The sequence below is a fragment of the Macaca nemestrina genome, chromosome 20, assembly GCF_043159975.1.
Source record: "Macaca nemestrina isolate mMacNem1 chromosome 20, mMacNem.hap1, whole genome shotgun sequence".
Taxonomy (NCBI): Eukaryota; Metazoa; Chordata; class Mammalia; order Primates; family Cercopithecidae; genus Macaca; species Macaca nemestrina.
Genome location: NC_092144.1, coordinates 56,824,605 through 56,844,281, shown reverse-complemented (window position 1 = coordinate 56,844,281; position 19,677 = coordinate 56,824,605). Strand labels below are relative to the sequence as shown.

General features: G+C 54.0%; 1 protein-coding gene across 6 annotated transcripts; it reads left to right on the top strand.

Annotated features, from left to right (window-relative positions):
* The first annotated feature begins 758 nt into the window (after positions 1-758).
* Positions 759-11,902, top strand: LOC105478587 (G protein subunit gamma 8). Of its 6 annotated transcripts, none has more exons than XM_024791844.2 (4): positions 759-1,031; positions 6,488-6,550; positions 11,266-11,392; positions 11,713-11,902. In XM_024791844.2, the coding sequence occupies exons 3-4, from the start codon at positions 11,309-11,311 to the stop codon at positions 11,839-11,841; spliced, it is 213 nt and encodes a 70-aa protein (XP_024647612.2). In that variant the 5' UTR covers positions 759-1,031; positions 6,488-6,550; positions 11,266-11,308; the 3' UTR covers positions 11,842-11,902. The 6 variants fall into 6 exon arrangements, with proteins under 6 accessions (XP_024647612.2, XP_070943334.1, XP_070943332.1 ...); XM_071087233.1 differs by lacking the exon at positions 759-1,031 and adding an exon at positions 6,023-6,277; XM_071087231.1 differs by lacking the exons at positions 759-1,031; positions 6,488-6,550 and adding exons at positions 6,602-7,128; positions 9,590-9,860.
* The last annotated feature ends 7,775 nt before the right edge of the window (positions 11,903-19,677 follow it).

Genomic DNA, 19,677 nt, shown 5'->3' with positions numbered 1-19,677 from the left:
CTGCACTCCAGCCTGGGTGACAGAGTGAGACTCCATCTCAAAAGAAAAAAAAAGAATAAAATTACAAACTCCCGTCCTTCGCCACCCCACCCAATCCCCTCATATCTCTGCTCAGTTTTTCCCTATAGTCATCACATTTAGCAAACTATAGAATGTATATATTATGGTACCACCACCACCACCCCTGCCCCCAGCTTCCCTCCATTATGGGGATTCTCATAATCTAACCCTATATTTCAGCTCTCCAATTATTTTGCTATTGTGAATCTTGCTACAGTAATATCCTTATATTTGCCTCTTTGTGCATATCTGTGTGTATTTTTGTAGGACCCATTCCTAGAAATAGAGTTGCTTGGTCATTAACAGTATGCCCATGTAAGAACTTTTAATGGAAACTGCCACACTTCCTTCCATTAGCACTGCCCCCAACTGACATTTCTAACAGCAGTTTTTCAGATGTCTGTTTTCTACCCCTTCACCAAACGGTAGATGCTATTGATCATTTTCATTTTGCAAATCTTATGGGGAGAAACTGTGTTCTGTTTTAATTAGCACATTTCCTCCCTTTTCCTTGATGTAACACATAGTTTTGTGTGCTTATTGGCTCTTGTATTTCCTCTTATGTGAATTGCCTTTTTACTCTCTTCCTTCCTTCTTTCCTTCCTTCCTTCCTTCCTTCCTTCCTTCCTTCCTTCCTTCTTTCCTTCCTTCCTTCCTTCTTATTTTTTATTATTATTTTTGAGACAGGGTCCTGATCTGTCACCCAGACTGTAGTGTAGTGGTATAGCTCACTGCAGCCTCAAAATCCTGGGCTTTAGCAATCCTCCCACCTCAACCCCCGCAAGCAGCTGGGACTACAGGTGTGCACCACAACGCCTGACTAATTTTCCCATTTTTTGTAGAGATGAACTCTCACTGTGTTGCCCAGGCTAGCCTTGAATTCTTGGCTTCAAGCAATCCTTGCACCTTGGCCACCCGAAGTATTAGAATTTCAGGCATGAACCACTGTGCTCGTCCTGTTTTGTTATTGGGTATGTAAAGTTATGCTCAGTTCTTAGGTGGGTAAATGGAGGCTTAGAGAGGGGCCGTTACTTGCCCTGGTCACATAGCAAGGGGAATCCAGGGCTAGGACCCAGCCCCCACCTGATTCCACAGTCAGAAGGATGGGTGTTTGTTGCTGCTTTGACCTTTGAGTCTAGATGGGTAGATCTACCTCCCTTTGAGCTCGGAAAGGGCAGGGACCAGGCCTGCTGTGTTCACCTGTATCTTCAGCACCCAGCCAGGCACTGGGGTTAGAGCAGGGGACAAAACAGAAAGCAAACCCCTGCCCTACGGATCTTCTATGGTGGGGGTAGGGTAAGGGATAAACCTACGTTTTACTTAGAATAATAATGAATAAAAGTTATTTTTAAAAGTTTTCCAGGAAAAGCTATTGCTTGGCAGGCCCTTGGGAACCATTACTCCAACTTCATTCCATAAAACGGGCAATGGAAGTCAGAAAGGAGAAGAGACTTGTCTAGGGCTACACAGGTCACTTAGTGGCCGAAATGGTTCAAGTAAATATGGATGGGCTTTTAAGATTTTAGTGCTTACAAAAAAATAACAGCTAACACTTATTTGAGCACTTATGGCATGCTGGACTCTATTCCCACCACTTTACACACATTGACTCATTTAATCTTTTCCACCTGTATTAGTCTGTTTTCATGCTGCTGATAAAGGCATAACCTGAGACTGGGTAATTTATAAAGAAGAAGAGGCTTCATAGACTCACAGTTCCATGTGGCTGGCGGAGGGGGGCGGGCTCACAATCGTGGTGGAAGGTGAAAGGCACGTCTCACGAGGTCAGGAATTCGAGACTAGCCTGGCCAACATGGTGAAACCCCATCTCCACTAATAATTTAAAAATTAGCTGGGGGTGGTGGTGGGCACCTGTAATCCCAGCTACTTGGGAGGCTGAGGCAGGAGAATCACTTGAACCTGGGAGGCGGATGTTGTAGTGAACCGAGATCGTGCCACTGGACTGCAGCCTGGGTGACAAGAGCAAAACTCCATCTCAAAAACAAACAAACAAAAATGTATCTGAAGCTCATAGGTGGCAAAGCCAGGATTCACATTCAGGCAGACTATTTTCAGAGTTCATGGCCTTAGTGCCCTACATGGTCTGTTTGCTGGACCCATGATCTTAAAAAGGATACACCAGGAATGAGTCACAGGGAGGGAAGCTGGGGGCGGGGTTGGTGGTGGTGGTACCATAATATATACATTGTATAGTTTGCTAAAGGTGATGACTATAGGGAAAAACTGAGCAGAGATATGAGGGGATTGGGTGGGGTGGTGAAGCAGGGGAGTTTGTAATTTTATTTATTATTTTTTGAGATACGGTCTCACTTTGTCACCCAGGCTGGAGTGCAGTGGCATAACCATGGCTCACTACAACCTTGACCTCCTGGGTTACAGGGATCCTTCTGCTTCAGCCTCCCGAGTATCTTGGACTACAGGCACACACCACCATGCATGACTAATTTTTAATTTTTTTGTAGAGACAGGGTCTCGCCATGTTGCCCAGGCTGGTCTCCAACTCCTAGTCTCAAGCAATCCTCCTGCCTAAGCCTCCCAAAGTGTTGGGATTACAGGCATGAGCCAGTGTGCCCAGCCAAGGGAGCGTGTAATTTTAAGTAGAGTGATCAAGAATGGTCTAATTGAGAAGTTAGTGGCTTACGCCTATAATCCCAGCACTTTGGGAGGCCAAGGCAGGTAAATCACCTGAGGTCAGGAGTTTGAGACTACCCTGGCCAACATGGGGAAACTCCATCTCTACTAAAAATACAAAAGTTAGCCAGGCGTGGTGGCATGTGCCTGTTGTCCCAGCTACTTGGGAGGCTGAGGCAGGATAATTGCTTGTACCCAGGAGGCGGAGGTTGCAGTGAGCCGAGATCGCGCCATTGCACTCCAGCCTGGGTGACAGAGCGAGACTCTGTATTAAAAAAAAAAAAAAAAAAAAAAAAGATCTAATTGAGAAGATAACATTTGAACAGAGACCTGTTGACAAAACAGCAAGGAGGCCAGCTGGAGTGGGGAGGTGAAAAGGAGGGGAGGTAGGGACTGTCACATCGTGGGGGCTTCATGGGCCATGGTGGGAATTTTGGTTTTTACTTCCTGGCACCCATGGGAGAATTCTGAGCATAAAAAAGACTTAGTTTTTAAAGTTTTTTTTTTTGGGGGGGCGGGGGAGGGTTAATAGCTGTATTGAAATATATTCACCTACCATAAAATTTACCCATGTAAAGTATACAGTTCAATGGTTTTTAATATATTGAATATAAAAGACATTCAGTATTTTAGTGGCCAGGCTTGGTGGCTCATGCCTGGAATCCCAGCACTTTGGGAGGCTGAGGTGGGCAGATCATTTGAGGTCAGGGGTTCAAGACCAGCCTGGCCAACATGGTGAAGCCCCATGTCTACTAAAAATACAAAAAAAATTAGCTGGGCGTGGTGGTGCACACCTGTAGTCTCAGCTACTCAGGAGGCTGAGGTGGGAGATTCGCTTGAACTCGGGAGGCGGAGGTTGCAGTGAGCCAAGATCGCGCTACTACACTTCAGCCTGGGCGACAGAGCAATACTCAGTCTCAAAAAAAGAAAAAAAAGGTATTTTAGTATATTCACAGAGTTGTGCAAATATCACCACAATGAATTCTAAAACATTTCCATCACCACCTAAAGAAACCGTGCCCCACAGCTGCCATCCTCCAACCTTCCCAGCCCCTGGCATCCAGTAATCTACTTTTGCCTTCTATAGATTTGCTAGTTCTGGACATATCATATAAATGGAATCATACAATATGTGACCTTTAGTGACTGGCTTCTTTCACTTAGCCCAAGTTGGAGAGTAGTGGTGCAATCACAGCTCCCTGCAGCCTCTACCTCCTGGGTTCAGGTGATCCTCCCACCTCAGCCTCCTGGGAAGCTGAGACTGCAGGTACATGCCACCACGCCTGGCTACTTTTTTGATATTTTTTGTAGAGAGAGGGTTTTGCCATGTTATCCAGGCTAGTCTTGAACTTCTGGGCTCAAGCAACTTGCCCGCCTCAGCCTCCCAAAGTGCTGGGGTGACAGGCGTGAGCCACCGTGCCCAGCCAGCATACTATTTCCAACTTTCATCCATGTTGTAGCAGGTATTAGTACTTCATTTCCTTTTATTGACAAATGATTGATAGTCCATTGTCTGGATAGACCACATTCCATTTGTCCATGCATCAGTTGATGAACGTGTGTTGTTTCCACTTTGGGCTATTACGAAAATTGCTTCTGTGAACATTTTTATATATGATTTTGTATGTTTTTATTGCTCTTGGGTATACACCTAGGAGTGGAATTGCTGGGTCATATGTTAACTCTATGTTTAACCTTTTGAGGAACTGCCAAGTTTTTGTTTTGTTTTGTTTTTTTGAGACAGAGTCTTGCTCTGTCACCCAGGCTGGAATGCAGTGGTGCAATCTTGGCTCGCTGCAACCTTCACCTGCCAGGTTCAAGCGATTCTTCTGCCTCAGCCTCCTAAGTAGCTGGGATCACAGGCGTGTACCACCATGCTCGGCTAATTTTTGCATTTTTAGTAGAGACAGGGTTTCACCATGTTGCCCAGGCTGCTCTTGAACTACTGACCTCAAGTGATCTGCCCACCTCGGCCTCCCAAAGTGCTGGGATTACAGGCATGAGCCTCGGCACCTGGCCTGCCAGGTCGTTTCCTAAAGGGACTTCACCATTTTACATCCCCACCAGCATATGAGGGTTCAGATTGCTCCACATACCCACTTGCTATTATATGAGGACAGTTTGAAACAGGGTCCTTTTGGCTGCTCTGTGGGAATAGGCTGAGGGGGACAGGGAGAAGATAGGATGTCAGTGCAGAGGTCACTGTAATAGTCCAAGCAGGAGGGAACGGTGTCTGGACCCAAGTGGGGACAGCGGAGGAAGTGAGAGGGATTGGATTCTGGAGTTGCTTTGAAGATAGAGCTAACAGGATGTCTTGATGGCTGACTCATGGAGTGTGAGAGAAGGATGGGAGTCAAGGATGACCCCAGCCCGGGTGCAGTGGCTCACAGTTCAAGACCAGCCTGAGCAACATAGTGAGACCCTGCCTCTAAAAGAAATAAAAAGTTAGGCAGGGCACAGTGGCTCACGCCTGTAATCCCAGCACTTTGGGAGGCCAAGGCGGGTAGATCACTTGAGGCCAAAGTTTGAGACCAGCCTGGCCATCATGGTGAAATCCCGTCTCTACTAAAAATACAAAAAAGTAGCTGGGTTGGTGGCACATGCCTGTAATCCCAGCTACTCAGGAGGCTGAGGCATGAGAATTGCTTGAGCTTGGGAGGCGGAGGTTGCAGTGAGACAAGATTGCACCACTGTACACCAGCATGGATGACAGAGTGAGACTCTGTCTGGAAAAAAAAAAAAAAAAAAAGCCGTTTGTGGTTGTGCACGCCTGTAGCCCCAGTCACTGGGGAGGCTGAGGCAGGAGGATCACTTGAGCCCAGGAGTTCAGGCTGCAGTGAACTATGATTGCACCACTGCACTCCAGCCTGGGCAACAGGCAAGACCCTGTTTCAAAACAACAACAAAAATTCAAAGATTTATCATCACTTGAGATGGGTAAGCTTGAAGTAAGAGCGAATGTGGTCGATGGAATCAGCTCAGTATTGGATGCGTTGAGTTTGAGAGACCTTCTAAACGCCCAGGCGGTTGGGTATTGGATTCTGGAATTCACTCTTGCCATTTGTTGATTATTTCTTGAAAAAATAACCTCAGAACGGAATCCAAATCCAGGGCCTCAGTTTCATCCTCCTCCAAAAAATGGGGACCGTAATGCCTTCAAGCGCTAAGTTGTCATGAGGCTGGGGCACAGGGCAGGGACTGAGGTCATCTGCTGCGGTCTGCAGCTCGGGAGAGGAACGGAGGCTGCGCTCGCGGCAGGCAGTGTCTGTCTGTCCGTCTCCCCCACCCCCCAGCTTCTGGCCGCGGTGGAGGAGCAGGAGGGAAGACTGGATCGTCACCCTGTCTTCCCCCCGCTCTGAGCTGGGTTTCCTCCTCAGGGGCTACCCAGGCCAGACTGCTGATGGAAACCAGCTGCGAGAGGCACAGAGGCCCGGCACACGCCCAGGCCCCTCCTCGGCGCCGGCGGACCCCGATGGCGGGGCGGGGAGCGCCTTGGCTCCCCTCCCCTCTTCCGCAGCCGGGCCTGGGGCCCTGGCACGTCCGGCGCGCCTGATGCTTTCCAGATGTGGGCTTGATTTCTCTCCTCTATCTGGCTCCGTTGAGCCCGCAAGGGGAGGGGGGAGGGGAGCTAGGGTCCGAGACCCAAATCTCTACCAGGGACTCGGGTCGGGGTCCCCTTCCCGCCCGACTCCCTTCCCTGTCCAGGCGGTGAAAACCGAGTTAGGGTGGGCTGACCACAGTAAACACGCTCCTCCCCACCTCCACCTCTTCCTAGGGCTCCCGCCTTGTCCAGGTCCAGAAGGAACCCCAAGCCCCATCCATCGGGACACGCCCTCAGGTACACCTAGGGACACGCCCCTTAGAAACCCCGCCCCGGACCCCTCCCCTTCGGTCGCGCCTCTGCAGGCCCCGCCTCCGTCGTCGGGTCCCCACTGGAAGGCGCCCTCTGCGCATCTCTTTGTCTCTCTGGCCGCCTCTGCCTCCATCTCTGTGTGTCTGTGTCTTCGTCCCTGTCTCTGACTCTGCGTTTCGGCTTGGGTGTCTCTCTCCTACCCCCTGTCTCTCTGTGTCCTGTCTGTCTCTGCCTCTCGTGTCTCTCTCTCTGCAGCGCCCTCCCCGTCTCTGCCTCTCTGAGTCCCTAGCTCGCTCACTCTCTTAATCTGTGTCCCTATAGCCCCCTGCGTCTCTCTGACTCTCCCTGCATCTCCCTCCCCTGTCTGTGAATTTCTCAGCGTCCATTTCCTGTCCTCTCCCTCCGGTCCCTGGCTCCCTGCCGTGCTTCCTCTGGTCCCGAGTCTCCCCTTCATCTTCCGCCGGGCCCTCCTCCCTGTGGCCACCTCCTCCTGTAGTCTCGCGGGGCAGGGTGGGCGCCTGGGCGTGCTGCGCGCGCCCTCATGTGGCCGGCAGGGGCTGCGTGTGAGCGCCGAAAGGGGAGTGCTGGGGAGCGGGGGACGCTGGTGTTCGCGGTGACACTGGGAAATGGCGTGTGACACCTGGAGGCTGTGTGAGTGTGGACTGCAGGGAGACGGCGCGTGACATCTGGAGAGTGTGTGAGTGTGCACTGCCGTGATGGTGTGTGACTCCAGGAGATCTGCGAGTGTGTACTGCTGTGAGATGGTGTGCGACGCCAGGACACTGTGTGAGTGTGGACTGCCGGGAGATGGTGTGCAATGGCAGGAAACTGTGTGAGTGTGGACTGCCGGGAGATGGCGTTCGACATCTGGAGAGCGTGCGAGTGTGTACTGCCGTGATGGTGTGTGACTCCAGGAGATCTGTGTGTACTGCTGTGAGATGGTGTGTGACGCCAGGAAACTGTGTGAGTGTGGACTGCTGGGAGATGGTGTGTGATGCCAGAACTAGGACACCATGAGTGTGTACTGCCGTGGTGTATTGGTGAGATGGTGTGTGGTGCTGGGAGTCTGTGTGTGACTGATTGATGTGAGATTATGTGCGACAAGGAGAGACTGAGTGGGACTGCGTATGTCAGAGATGACATGTCGCTGACAGTGACACTGTAAAATTACTGGTGATGCTGAGAGATTGTGGGTGACTGTGTGTGCTGATGAAAGGTTGTGTGTGATCGGGTGTGGGAGAGACACTCTTTGGGGCTCTGTATGGGACATTGAGAGACCATATGTGGGAGTGAGAGATTGTGTGTGACGGTGTGTGTGAGGGGGCAGTGTGTGTGGCTGTGTGCAACATGGTGAGCATATGGTGCTGTGTGTGTCACACAAGCAGATTCTGTGTGAGAGGGAGTGAGGCTGATGACTGGCATACACTGAGAGGTGGTGGACAGGTGTCATGGGAGGCACACAGAAGGCGTCTCATGAGATGGGACAGACGGAATGAGCGTCAGTCTTTGTCGGCCGCACTGTGTGTGGCTTGTGAAAAAGTGCATGATCCGGGCACATTGCTGCAATCCCAGCACTTTGGGGGGCTGAGGCAGGAGGATCCCTTGAGGCCAGGACTTTGAGACCAGCCTGGGCAACATACGGAGACCCCTCCCCACGCCGTCTCTACCGAAAAAAAAAAAAAAAGAAATTCGCCAGGCGTGGTTATGCACCTTTGTGGTCCCAGCTACTCGGAGGCTGAGGTGAGAGGATCGCTTGAGCCTGGGAGGTGGAGGCTGCAGTGAGCTAAGATCATGCCACTGCACTCCATCCAGCCTGGGTGACAGAGAGAGACCCTGTCTCAAAAAGCAAAACAAAACTGTGTGACTATGTGTGACACTGAGCTCGTGAGAGATGGCAGCGTTGTGACAGTGCATGCGAGTGTGCGGCTGTGCAGGGCACTCAGAAGCGAGAGTGTGAGGGAGGCCTTGTGTGTAGAAGGCAAGAGATGATGGAGAGGCGGGAGTGAGTGTGTGAAATGCTGCAAGATTGTGTGGGACTCTGTGAGACACTGAGCCATCGTGGGTAGCTAGGTATGACACCAGGAGATGGGGCGCGTGTGTGTGACAGGGACAGACTGTGTATGGAGGGAATGTGTCAGATGCGTGTGACACCAGGAGACTGTGTGAGAATGTGTGTGGCCTTCCATGGGTGTCACTGGACAGGCAACTGGGTGTTACTATGAAATACTATAAAACAGTGTGTACTTGACAGGTTGCATGGGTAACTGCATGCCATTATGAGACACAGAAAGTGTGAGACTGGGACAGGGTGTGAAACTGAGAGAGAAGTTTAAATGGCATGCAAGGCCAGGCGCGGTGGCTCACACCTGTAATCCCAGCACTTTGGGAGGCCGAGGCGGGTGGATGACCTGAGGTCAGGAGTTCGAGACCAGCCTGGCCAACATTGTGAGACCCTGTCTCTACAAAAAATGCAAAAATTAGCCGGGAGTGGTGGCAGGCACCTGTAATCCCAGCTACTCAGGAGGCTAAGGCAGGAAAATGGCTTGAACCCAGGACGCGGAGGTTGCAGTGAGCCGAGATCACATCACTGCACTCCAGCCTGGGCAACAGTGAGACTCAGTCTCAAAAAAAAAAAAAAAAAAAAGGCATGCAAATGTGTGTGACATTTGGAGACATTATATGTGACACTGTGGCAAACTGCTGGTACGTTTGGGGCTCTGAGATAATTTATCCCATGTGTAGCCCTTGGGGCTGCCATTGGTGGTGGCTGTGTGTGGCATTTGGGGCGACCGTGTGAGGTTGTGTTGAGCAAGGTCATTTGTGAGGTTGTGTGGTGCTACCATGTGACAGGGCAAGACAGTTTGTGTCTGTGTGAGGGACAGTGAGCATGAGGCTGGGGGGTAACACTGAGGTGGTGAGTGTGGCTGAGTGAGAGGCTCTGTGGGACACACTGGAGAGGTTTGTGTGACTGTGGATTAAATGCACCCAGGCCGGGGACCCACCTAGACAGACTGTCTTTTCTAGTGAAGGTGAGAGAGGCACAGAGTCCCACAAGAGGACAGCAGCGGCAGAGACACAGGGAGAGGGACAAAGATAGGACTGACAGACAAGAGAGAGGGCCCAGAGAGGCAGCCCCAAGGCGGCGGGGCGGCGGGGCGGCGGGGAAGGTGGCTCCCGGAGGAGGCGGGTCCGTAGGGCCTGCGCCCCAGGGGAGGGGGCGGGGCGGGCCGGAGGGACCCAGACGCTGCCTCCCAGCCTCTGTCACCGCCGCCAGCCCGGCCCAGAGCAGCAACAGGTAGGAAGCTCCGGTCCCGGCCCCACAGCTGGTCCCTTTGCCTGCTCCGTGGCCACCGTCTCTTCGCCTGAGAATGATTGAATGAATGAGTGAATGAGTGAGTGAATGAATTCTTCTACGTCTTCATCAGCCTGTCTCTCGCTTTGTTCCTCTCTCCCACTTTCTGGTTCCATCTCTCCCCAACCCCTCCATCTCCCTCTCTTTCCTTCCCTTCTTGCCTCTGTCCCTCTATCTCCTCGTCTCTGTCCCTTTATCCCCTTGGTGTCTCTCTGCTCTTTCCTCCATCCCCCCTTCCTCCATTTCCCCTTCTCTCTCCTTTCTCCCTCCCTCCATCACCCCATCCTCTCCCACCCCATCCGTCCATCTCCTCCATTCTCTCCCATCCCACACCGCCTCTCTCCATCTCTCCATCCTCTTCCACCCCATCAGTCCATCTCCTCCATTCTCTCCCATCCTACCCCACCTCCCTCCATCTCTCCATCCTCTTCCACCCCACACCTCCTCCCTCCATCACCCCATTCTCTCCCACCCCATCCGTCCATCTCCTCCATCCTCTTCCACCCCACACCCTCTCCCTTCATGTCCCCATTCTCTCCCACCCCACACCCCCTTCCTCCACCTCCCCTGCTCTGTCCCCTCGGTCCCTTTGTCCCCTCGGTGCCAGTTGCCTTGTATCACCCTGTTCCTTGCTCCCCCCTTCATTTGTCCCTCTATTTTCTCCTCCATCACTTCATTCCTTCCCCAGTCTCTTCCTCTCTCTATTCCTCCCCGTTTCTTCATTTCTCCAGTGCCTCAGTCTCTCCCTCCATTACTTTGTCTCTGTCTCTGCGCGCCCCGTTGTCCTTCTGTCCATCCGATAGGCCTCTCCTCGGTTGGGCTCCCCCAACCCTCTCCCCTGGCTGCTAATGAGCAGAGGAGCCTTTGAGGTGGCCAGGGCTGGAGTGGGGGGGCTCCCTGAGGGGGGCGGAGGGGGCAGCTGCTGCCAAGGCCCTAATGAGTCCCCCTCTGTGCCCCTCCCGCCGCGATCTTAATTCCCAGTTCTCCCTGGAGCCACTGCTAATTGGCCTGAGGAGGGGCCCCCCTCCTGGCTCTTGCTCTGCCCCCGGGGGGTGAGGACACCTGGATTCTGATCCAGCACCTGTGGCCCTGTCCTTCTGTCTCAGCCTCCCATCTGTGCGCCCCTCCTTCCCTCCCTCGCCCCTCCCCGTTCTCTCCCACCTGCCTTAGGTACCTCCATCCGTGCACCCCTGCATCGCTCCTCTTGTTCCTGTCCCCCTCATCTGTCCCTCCCTCCACCAGCCCCTGGCCACCCCATTCGCGCGCCCTTCCACCCTCGCACCTGTTACCGGGTCCGTCTCCTCACCCCTGCCTCGGGACCCAAACGTATCCTAACCTACTCCCACAGCCTCAACTCCTGCGCGTCTTTTAACCCCTTCCCCGCCGCAACCATGTCCAACAACATGGCCAAGATTGCCGAGGCCCGCAAGACGGTGGAACAGCTGAAGCTGGAGGTGAACATCGACCGCATGAAGGTGCTGGGTCAGGGTAGGGAGCAGGGCGGGGATTCTGGGCCTGCGGTCTGTCCCGGGCTGTGTCGGCCGGGAGCCATAGTGCAAGGATGCACCTGGGAAGAGGGCTGGGCAAGGGGCGGGGCAGGGCAGGAGGAGGGGCCAGGACGAGGGGCGGGGCAGGACAGGGGAGGGGCCAGGACGAGGGTCGGGGTAGGACAGGGGGAGGGGCCTGTATGAGACGGGGCAGAGTGGGAGGAGGGGACCGGGCAAGAGGCGGGGCCTAAGTGGGCGGCTCTGAGGAGCCGAGCAGGGCGGTGACATCTCCACCCGGGTGCTCGCAGGTGTCCCAGGCAGCAGCGGAACTCCTGGCTTTCTGCGAAACGCATGCCAAAGATGACCCGCTGGTGATGCCAGTACCCGCCGCGGAGAACCCCTTCCGCGACAAGCGCCTCTTTTGTGTTCTGCTCTGAACCCTCCAGACAGCTTACCCTCCCCTGCCAAAGTATGGATCCAATAAACTTGGTAACTGTGGTAGTGCCTGTGCTTTCAGGGAAACTGAGGTACGCACAGAGCTTGGGGCCACCGTGGGGGAAGCTGTGTCCGTTCTCATTCCTTCTGAGTGTGTGTGTTGGGGGTAGGGGTGGACGTGGAGTATGACTCCACCAAAGCCTCAGAGGAGATGAGTATTCAGTGCTGTCTCCTCCACGATCGATCCTGAACTTAATGGTCCCGACGGCCCCAGAAGGCAGCTGACTACTTGTATGATACCCATGAGGAAACTGAGCCAAAGGAAGTCCTTTATTCAGAGTCGCAAAGCTAGGAGGTAACAGAGCGCTGACGGGGGTACTCCAGTACTCCCTGAACCCCTCCACTAGCCTCTCTCCTCCCCACTGGGTTGGGCATTCTTAGGGTCCCCAGTCCCCATCCCACACTTCTCACCCCCTGAACGACTTCTTTTTTCACACCTGGTTTCCCTGTACCGCAGGCCCGCTTCTGTCCTAAAGTCCTGCACTTTTTCTCTGCTCACTCGTTCATTCATTCATTCATTCACTCATTAACTCTTCCAAACACTCCCTGATACCTACTTTCTGACCAGCGTTGGGCAATGCTAGGGACATGGCTGTGACCAAGACAGCCCTGGCTCTGCCCTGCCCTCTTGGGGCTCAGAGTCCAGTGGGAGAGAAAGACCTGTCCCCAGATGGTAAAAACCCAGAGTGGGCAGTGCTGAGTCGGGGAGTGCAGAGGGAACTCCTGACTCAGCTTGGAGGTAAGTGTGCTTCCTGGAGGAGGTGACATCTCAGCTGGAACATGGTGGTAATAAAACTTGGGGACTCAGAGAAGAGAGAAACATGGCTAGAGGGAGGGAGAGGAAATAAAATAATGAGTACATTCCTTCATCCTTCCTTTATTTTGTCATTGTTCTGGAGATACAGGGGTGACTGTGACGGCCCTGGTTCTTGCCCTCTGTTTTCCAATTCACATACTACTGGCCTGCAGGACATATGTAGCTTGCAGATATATATATATGTAGAGAGAGAGGAGATAAAGAGAAAGACAGACAGAGAGAGTCTCACTCTGTCACCCAGGCTGGAGTACAGTGGCACAATCTCGGTTCACTGCAACCTCCGCCTCCCAGGTTCAAGCAATTCTCCTGCCTCAGCCTCCCAAGTAGCTGGGATTACAGGCATGCACCACCACGCCCAGCTAATTTTTGTATTTTTAGTAGAGGCGGGGTTTCACCATGTTGGCCAGGCTGGTCTTGAACTCCTGACCTCAAGTGATCCGCTCGCCTCAGCCTCCCAAAGTGCTGGGATTACAAACATGAGACACCTGCCCGGCCACAGTTAAATTTTTATGGCTTTACATGATGTTTAAAGATGTTCTTGACTTGGCTGCCAAATTGAAAAACACAGATATTTGACATCAAAGTCCATATTTCTCTGGAATTGCAGTCTTCTCTGAAATTGTAAGGTCTGGTGACTCACAGGCTGTAAGACAGGGCCTGGGTTTTCCAGCTCACCAAAATCCCCACCATGCCCTATTGTCTCCTGGTCAAGGAAGCTGGGGACCAGTCGCCATTTAACCTGAAGCCTGTGTCGGGGGCTTCTTACAGAGGAATGAGAAATAAAATGGCCGGGCGCAGTGGCTCACGCCTGTAATCCCAGCACTTTGAGAGGCCGAGGTGGGCAAATCACTTGAGGTCAGGAGTTCAAGACTAGCCTGGCCAACATGGTGAAACCCCATCTCTACTAAGAAGACAAAAGTTAGCTGGGAATGGTGGCACGAACCTGTAATCCCAGCTACTCGGGTGGCTGAGGCAAGAGAATTGCTTGAACCTGGGAGGTGGAGGTTGCAGTGAGCCAAGATCACACCACTGCACTCCAGCCTGGGCAACAGAGCAAGACTCCATTTCAAAAAGAAAAAAAGAAAAGAAAAGAAAAATAGGCCGGGCGCGGTGGCTCAAGCCTGTAATCCCAGCACTTTGGGAGGCCGAGACGGGTGGATCACGAGGTCAGGAGATCGAGACCATCCTGACTAACACGGTGAAACCCCGTCTCTACTAAAAAAATACAAAAAACTAGCCGGGCGAGATGGCGGGCACCTGTAGTCCCAGCTACTCGGGAGGCTGAGGCAGGAGAATGGAGTAAACCCCGGAGGCGGAGCTTGCAGTGAGCTGAGATCCGGCCACTGCACTCCAGCCCGGGCGACACAGCGAGACTCCGTCTCAAAAAAAAAAAAAAAAAAAAAAAAAAAAAAAAAAAGAAAAATAAAAAGTTCTGTGTCTCCATTGAAAATGGGGAGGGCTGGGCGCGGTGGCTCATGCCTGTAATCCCAGCACTTTGGGAGGCCGAGGTGGGCAGATCACGAGGTCAGGAGATCGAGACCAACCTGGCTAACACAGTGAAACACTGACTCTACTAAAAATACAAAAAAAATTAGCCAGACATGGTGGTGGGCACCTGTAGTCGCAGCTACTCAGGAGGCTGAGGCAGGAGAATGGCATGAATCTGGGAGGCGGAGCTTGCAGTGAGCCGAGATCACGCCACTGCACTCCAGCCTGGGCGACACAGCAAGACTCCGTCTCAAAAAAAAAAAAAGAAAATGGGGAGAATGCAGGCCAGGGAAGCTGTGGGTTTGGCCAATTATTTTATCTGGTTGGTCCAAGGGCCTGAGGATCACTCCCTCTCCTCTCCCTCATCTCCTCTTATCTTGTCTAATACTCAGGCTCCCCAGCTCGTGGCTGGTGGAGGCTGGACCCTGGGTCTGGCTGGAGGTGGCTTGCTGGGCCTCCCCTCCACAGGGGAAATGTGCACAAGTCTGCTCCATTATTCACACTGGATTAGGGTCCCCCGGGTGCCTAGTCTGAGTCTCCTGTAGGATCCAGGCAGGAGCGTCTGTAATTACATCTCCCTCCTGCTTCCCACCGCCGAGCCTGCTTGGCTCGGGCCTGGTTGCATCATGTCTGTGGGAGCCCCGGGGGAGACGGGGGACAGGGAGTGAGCCAGAGATGAGCTAGGGTGTGGAGGAGGAGCGGGGAGAGAAGCTGGGCAGGAAGGAGCTAGAAGGATTCCAGAATTCACAGATCCTGCATCCTCATAGCTCAGAACCTGAAATGCAAAGGAATCTAGGATCCCAGGACCTCCGAGGGCTGGAATTCCAGCATCTTTCAATCCTATGGGGCCAAGATCCTGGGGTCCCGCGCCCTAGGATTCCAGAGCTCGGCATATCAGGAGAAGTGTAAGGAGTTCCTGAGCCTAGGCTCTTGGGAGCTAGATCCTTCGAGCGCTGGAATGTCGGAGCTGCGTAGTGCAAACCCTTCCTCCTTCCCATCCCTGGTCTTGGGGGACAGAAACTATGGAGATGTAAGCGGTTGAATGGGACCTGGGTTGGGGGAAGGGAGGGCCGGCGGGAGTGGGACACAGAGGGGACCAGCAGGAGGTGTCTTTCTGGAGGAAGAGGAGGATGGGGAACTGGGGCTGGGGGAAGGAGAAGCCAGGAGTCACAATCCAGAAGGGACAGGGCAGGTCCCCGTGTGCCCATCCTCCATGAGAACAGATCCGAATAATCTTATTAGATTTACCGCCTCGTAGCAGCACCAGCTTCTGGTCACCAGCTGCTGCTTCCTGCCACCCCCAGAGGTGAAGTCAGCTCTGGGGCCAGGCCCAGGCTGGGGTCAGAGACAGGCCAGAAGGTAGAGGTGGCTGCAGGGCGAGGTGCTTGTTCCTCCAGACCCCAAGGGCTCTCAGCTGCCCTATTCCAGGCTGTCTTCCCTCTGCACCCCCATCGCAAACTGCACCTCAACCCAGGGGCTCAGAGCAGCGCATGGCCTGGCTGAAGGGGTAGGGCAGGGGACGGAAAGCTCAGAGCCAGCAGGAGCTGCAGTCTTGGCCATCACTTCCTAGGGGAACGGTTCAACAGTCCCATCTTGCTCAATGCTCACAGTAGCCCTCAAGGGGACTCTGTTTATCCCCATTTTACAGACAAAGAAAACAGGCCTGGGGCCCAGCGCAGTGGCTTATGCCTGTAATCCCAGAACTCTGGAAGGCCAAGGCAGGCGGATCATTTGAGGTCAGGAGTTCAAGACCAGCCTGGCCAACATGGTGAAACCCTGTCTCTACTAAAAATACAAAAATTAGCTGGGCATGGTGGCGCGCACCTGTAATCCCCGCTACTCGGGACAGTGAGGCACGAGAATCGCTTGAACCCAGGAGGCAGAGGTTGCAGTGAGCCGAGATTGCACCAGTGCACTCCAGCCTGAGGACAGAGCAAGACTCCATCTCAAAAAGAAAGAAAGAAAAATAGGCATGGAGAGGTAACCAGCTGGGGTTTGAGACTGGAATGGGAGGATCGGATGGATGACCACTCTGGACAGGTTCAGGGGGTGACAAGGAGGCCTTGAAGACTGGGAAATGAGGGGATCCCCAGGTGAGGGGCATGGCCCATTCAGAGGCAGGAGACTGGGTTATGCCCCCTGGAGCAAGGTGAGATGCAGCCACAAGAAGGTAGGCTAGGGCCTGTTTGCGGTGGAGGGCGGTGAGTGGTTAGAGAAAGGAGGCCTCTGGCTCTGGATGCTGGAATGAGTCAAGGCGAGACAGGTCTGGGACACGTAGCAGTTTCTCAAAGCAGTGAGAGGGCACAGCAGGCCGACGGCAGGCCTGGCAGGCACGAGCAGCTGGTGGTGCGTGTGTGCAGAACATGAGATAAGGCCTGCCTCCTCCCAGGGCCAGTGCCAGGAAGACGGAAACCAGGGAGTCCGGAGAGGGTCAGGCCCAGGGCAAGCCAGGATCTTAGGTCTGCGGCACTTCCAGATGCAGGCCTGGGCCGGGTGTGGTGGGTCAAGCTTGTAATCCCAGCACTTTGTGAGGCTGAGGTGGGGTGGTGGGGGGGGGGGGGAGATCACTTAAAGTCATGAGTTCGAGACCAGCCTGGTCAACATGGTGAAACTCTGCCTCTACTAAAAATACAAAAATTAGTCAGGCATGGTGGCGGGCACCTGAAGTCCCAGCTACTCAGGAGGCTGAGGCAGGAGCACCGCTTAAGCCTGGGAGGTGGAGGTTGCAGCAAGCTGAGATCTTGCCACTGCACTCCAGCCTGGGTGACAGAGTGAAACCCTGTCTCTAAAAAATTAGGTCACACACAGTGGCTCATGCCTCTAATGCGAGAACTTTGGGAGGCTGAGGTGGGCAGATCACCTGAGGTCAGGAGTTCGAGACCAGCCTGGCCAACATGGTGAAATCCCATCTCCACTAAAATACAAAAATTAGCTGGGCGTGGTGGCGAGTACCTGCAATCCCAGCTACCTGGGAGGCTGAGGCAGAAGAATCACTTGAACCCGGGAGGTGGAGGTTGTGGTGAGCCGAGATCGCACCACTGCACTCTAGCCTGGGCAACAGAGTGAGACTCCGTCTCAAAAACAAAACAAAACTACAACATAGCTGTGTGCCCATGTGGACGCACAGAGTCCCACAAGCTCACAATACACACATACACACAATACTCACACACACAAACACAATCACAGTGCTGAGAAAAATGCTCACTTAGGTCACGTGGGCCACACTAACTATGCAGAGTCACAATCCAGTTACACACCCACAGTTCCCCAGCACATTAGCCTCGATGTCTCTCCCCTCCTGGGTGCTGTGTGTCACTTGGTCCGTCCCTAATCTCGGTGGTCTCTGAGCTGTCCTTCCTCTTTTTCCCTGCTGCCTCGGGGTCCTCCCCAGGGAGGCCTGGTTCTTTTCCTCGCCATGGGTGGAGAGAGGGCGAGAGGAGGGCTGCTGACTCTTTCCGTAGCTCCGCCCACCCTGGAAGCCGCCCCTGGCACAACGCACTGTGGGTGATTCCTCACCCCAAGGCACCTGGCCGGGGAGCAGAACCCCCTTGTGGACACTGCTGTGGGCTTGGCCCGGCTAGCTGGGGCCATGGCCAAGCAGGAGGCTGGGTTTCAGGGGAAGGTGACTGAGGCATGTCTGGCACCAGTACGGACTCTGGGGAACTCAGTCCCCTCATTAGGAGGGAGGCACAGTCACTGCCACCCCTACCTGCTCCTGATGCAGGAACACAGAACCGATGCTGGGGTTGCCAGGGCTCCTGGCTCCTAGTGGCATCAGCGGGGAAACTGAGGCCTGAGGCCAGGCATGGTGGCCTATAATCCCAGCACTTCGGCAAGTCGAGGTGGGGAGATCACTTGAGTCCTGGAGTTTGACACCAGCCTGGGTGACATAGTGAAACCCTGTCTTTACAAAAATACAAAAATTAGCTGGGCATGGCAGTGGGTGCCTGTAGTCCCAGCTACTCAGGAGGCTGAGGTGGGAGGATTGCTTGAACCCCGGAGGTGGAGGTTGCAGTGAACTGAGATTGCAGCACTACACTCCAGCCTGGGTGACAGAGCAAGACCCCATCTCAAAAACAAACAGCCAGGCATGGTGGTTCACGCCTGTAATCCCAGCACTATGGGAGGCCAAGGCAGGCCGATCACCTGAGGTCAGGAGTTCAAGACCAGCCTGGCCAACATGGTGAAACCCCGCCTCTACTAAAAATATAAAAATTGAGCGCAGGGGCACATGCCTGTAATCCCAGTTACTTGGGAGGCTGAGGCAGGAGAATCACTTGAACCCGGGAGGCGGAGGTTGCAGTGAGCTGAGATCAGCCACTGTACTCCAGCCTAGGTGACAGAGCGAGACTCCATCTCAAATCAAAAACAAGCAAAGAGAAAAACAACAACAAAAAAGAAACTGAGGCCTGGAAGGGACCGGGGGTTTGACCGCAGTCCCACTGGGCATGGGAGCAGAGGGGACTTCCTGAGTGTTAACCGTTCTTGTAACAGGAAGCGAGAGAGAGGGAGGCTCGGGGAACCAGAGGCCACCCGGTTGAAACAAGACGCACGCCTGCCAGGCATCATCCTTCATTAATACGATATAACTTCCTGAGTTCTCTCTGGTCTGCCTGGGGACCAGACAGCCTGAGGCGGGACCACGTGGCAGGACCTGGAGCCCACATGCACAGGCACCCCTAGAGCAGGGCTGTGGGGTCCCTTAGGGAGCCACAGTAGGGCTGGTACTTGGGCGTTCATCCTGCTGGAAGCTGCGGGTGCCAGCTGGGCATGGGTGATAGGGAGATGGGGGGAAGGGGCAAAGGGGTTGTGGTCACACGCCAGGGTACAGAGAAGGCAAGACTGCAGCTGCCCACAGTCCAGTCCTTGGGTTGGACACATCCCTCCTGGCCTTGGACATGAGACATCTGCACAGGCTCTCTCCTTGTTATAGAAACCAATCTGGGATGTGCTGCAGGCTGAGGGCAGCCACCAGGTCGGTGAGGCCCGTGTTACCTCACGCACAGAGGAGGCGGCTGAAGTCTACCAGCTCCCTCTCCTCGCCTGGGTCCATCACGCAGCAAGGAAAAAGGTGGTCAGACGGAAACAGGAAGTCAAGTCAAATGGATTTGAGACTGCCCCCCGATAAACAGCGGGGCTCAGAGAGGGTCTCCGAGGTTTTATCTGGCCCTTTGGGGCTGGGAGGCTGCCTGGGAAGCCACGGACTCCGTGGGAAGGGAGACAGGTGAACGCTGTGCGGGCAGTGGGAGCACGTGGGTCTGTCGCACTGGCCCGAGGCTGCAGCGGCGGTGGCTTGGCTGTGTTTGGGGAGGGTGGGGGACGCATGGCAGCAATGTTGGAGTTGTGGACAGCTTCCTGTGATCAAAATATGATTCCTGAAGGTCAAGGTCACCAGGGGCCTAGGGGTGCTGTGCGAGAAGTCAGAGGGTGGCCCAGTGCTACCCTTCCATGATGGGCCGTGGAAGTCGCC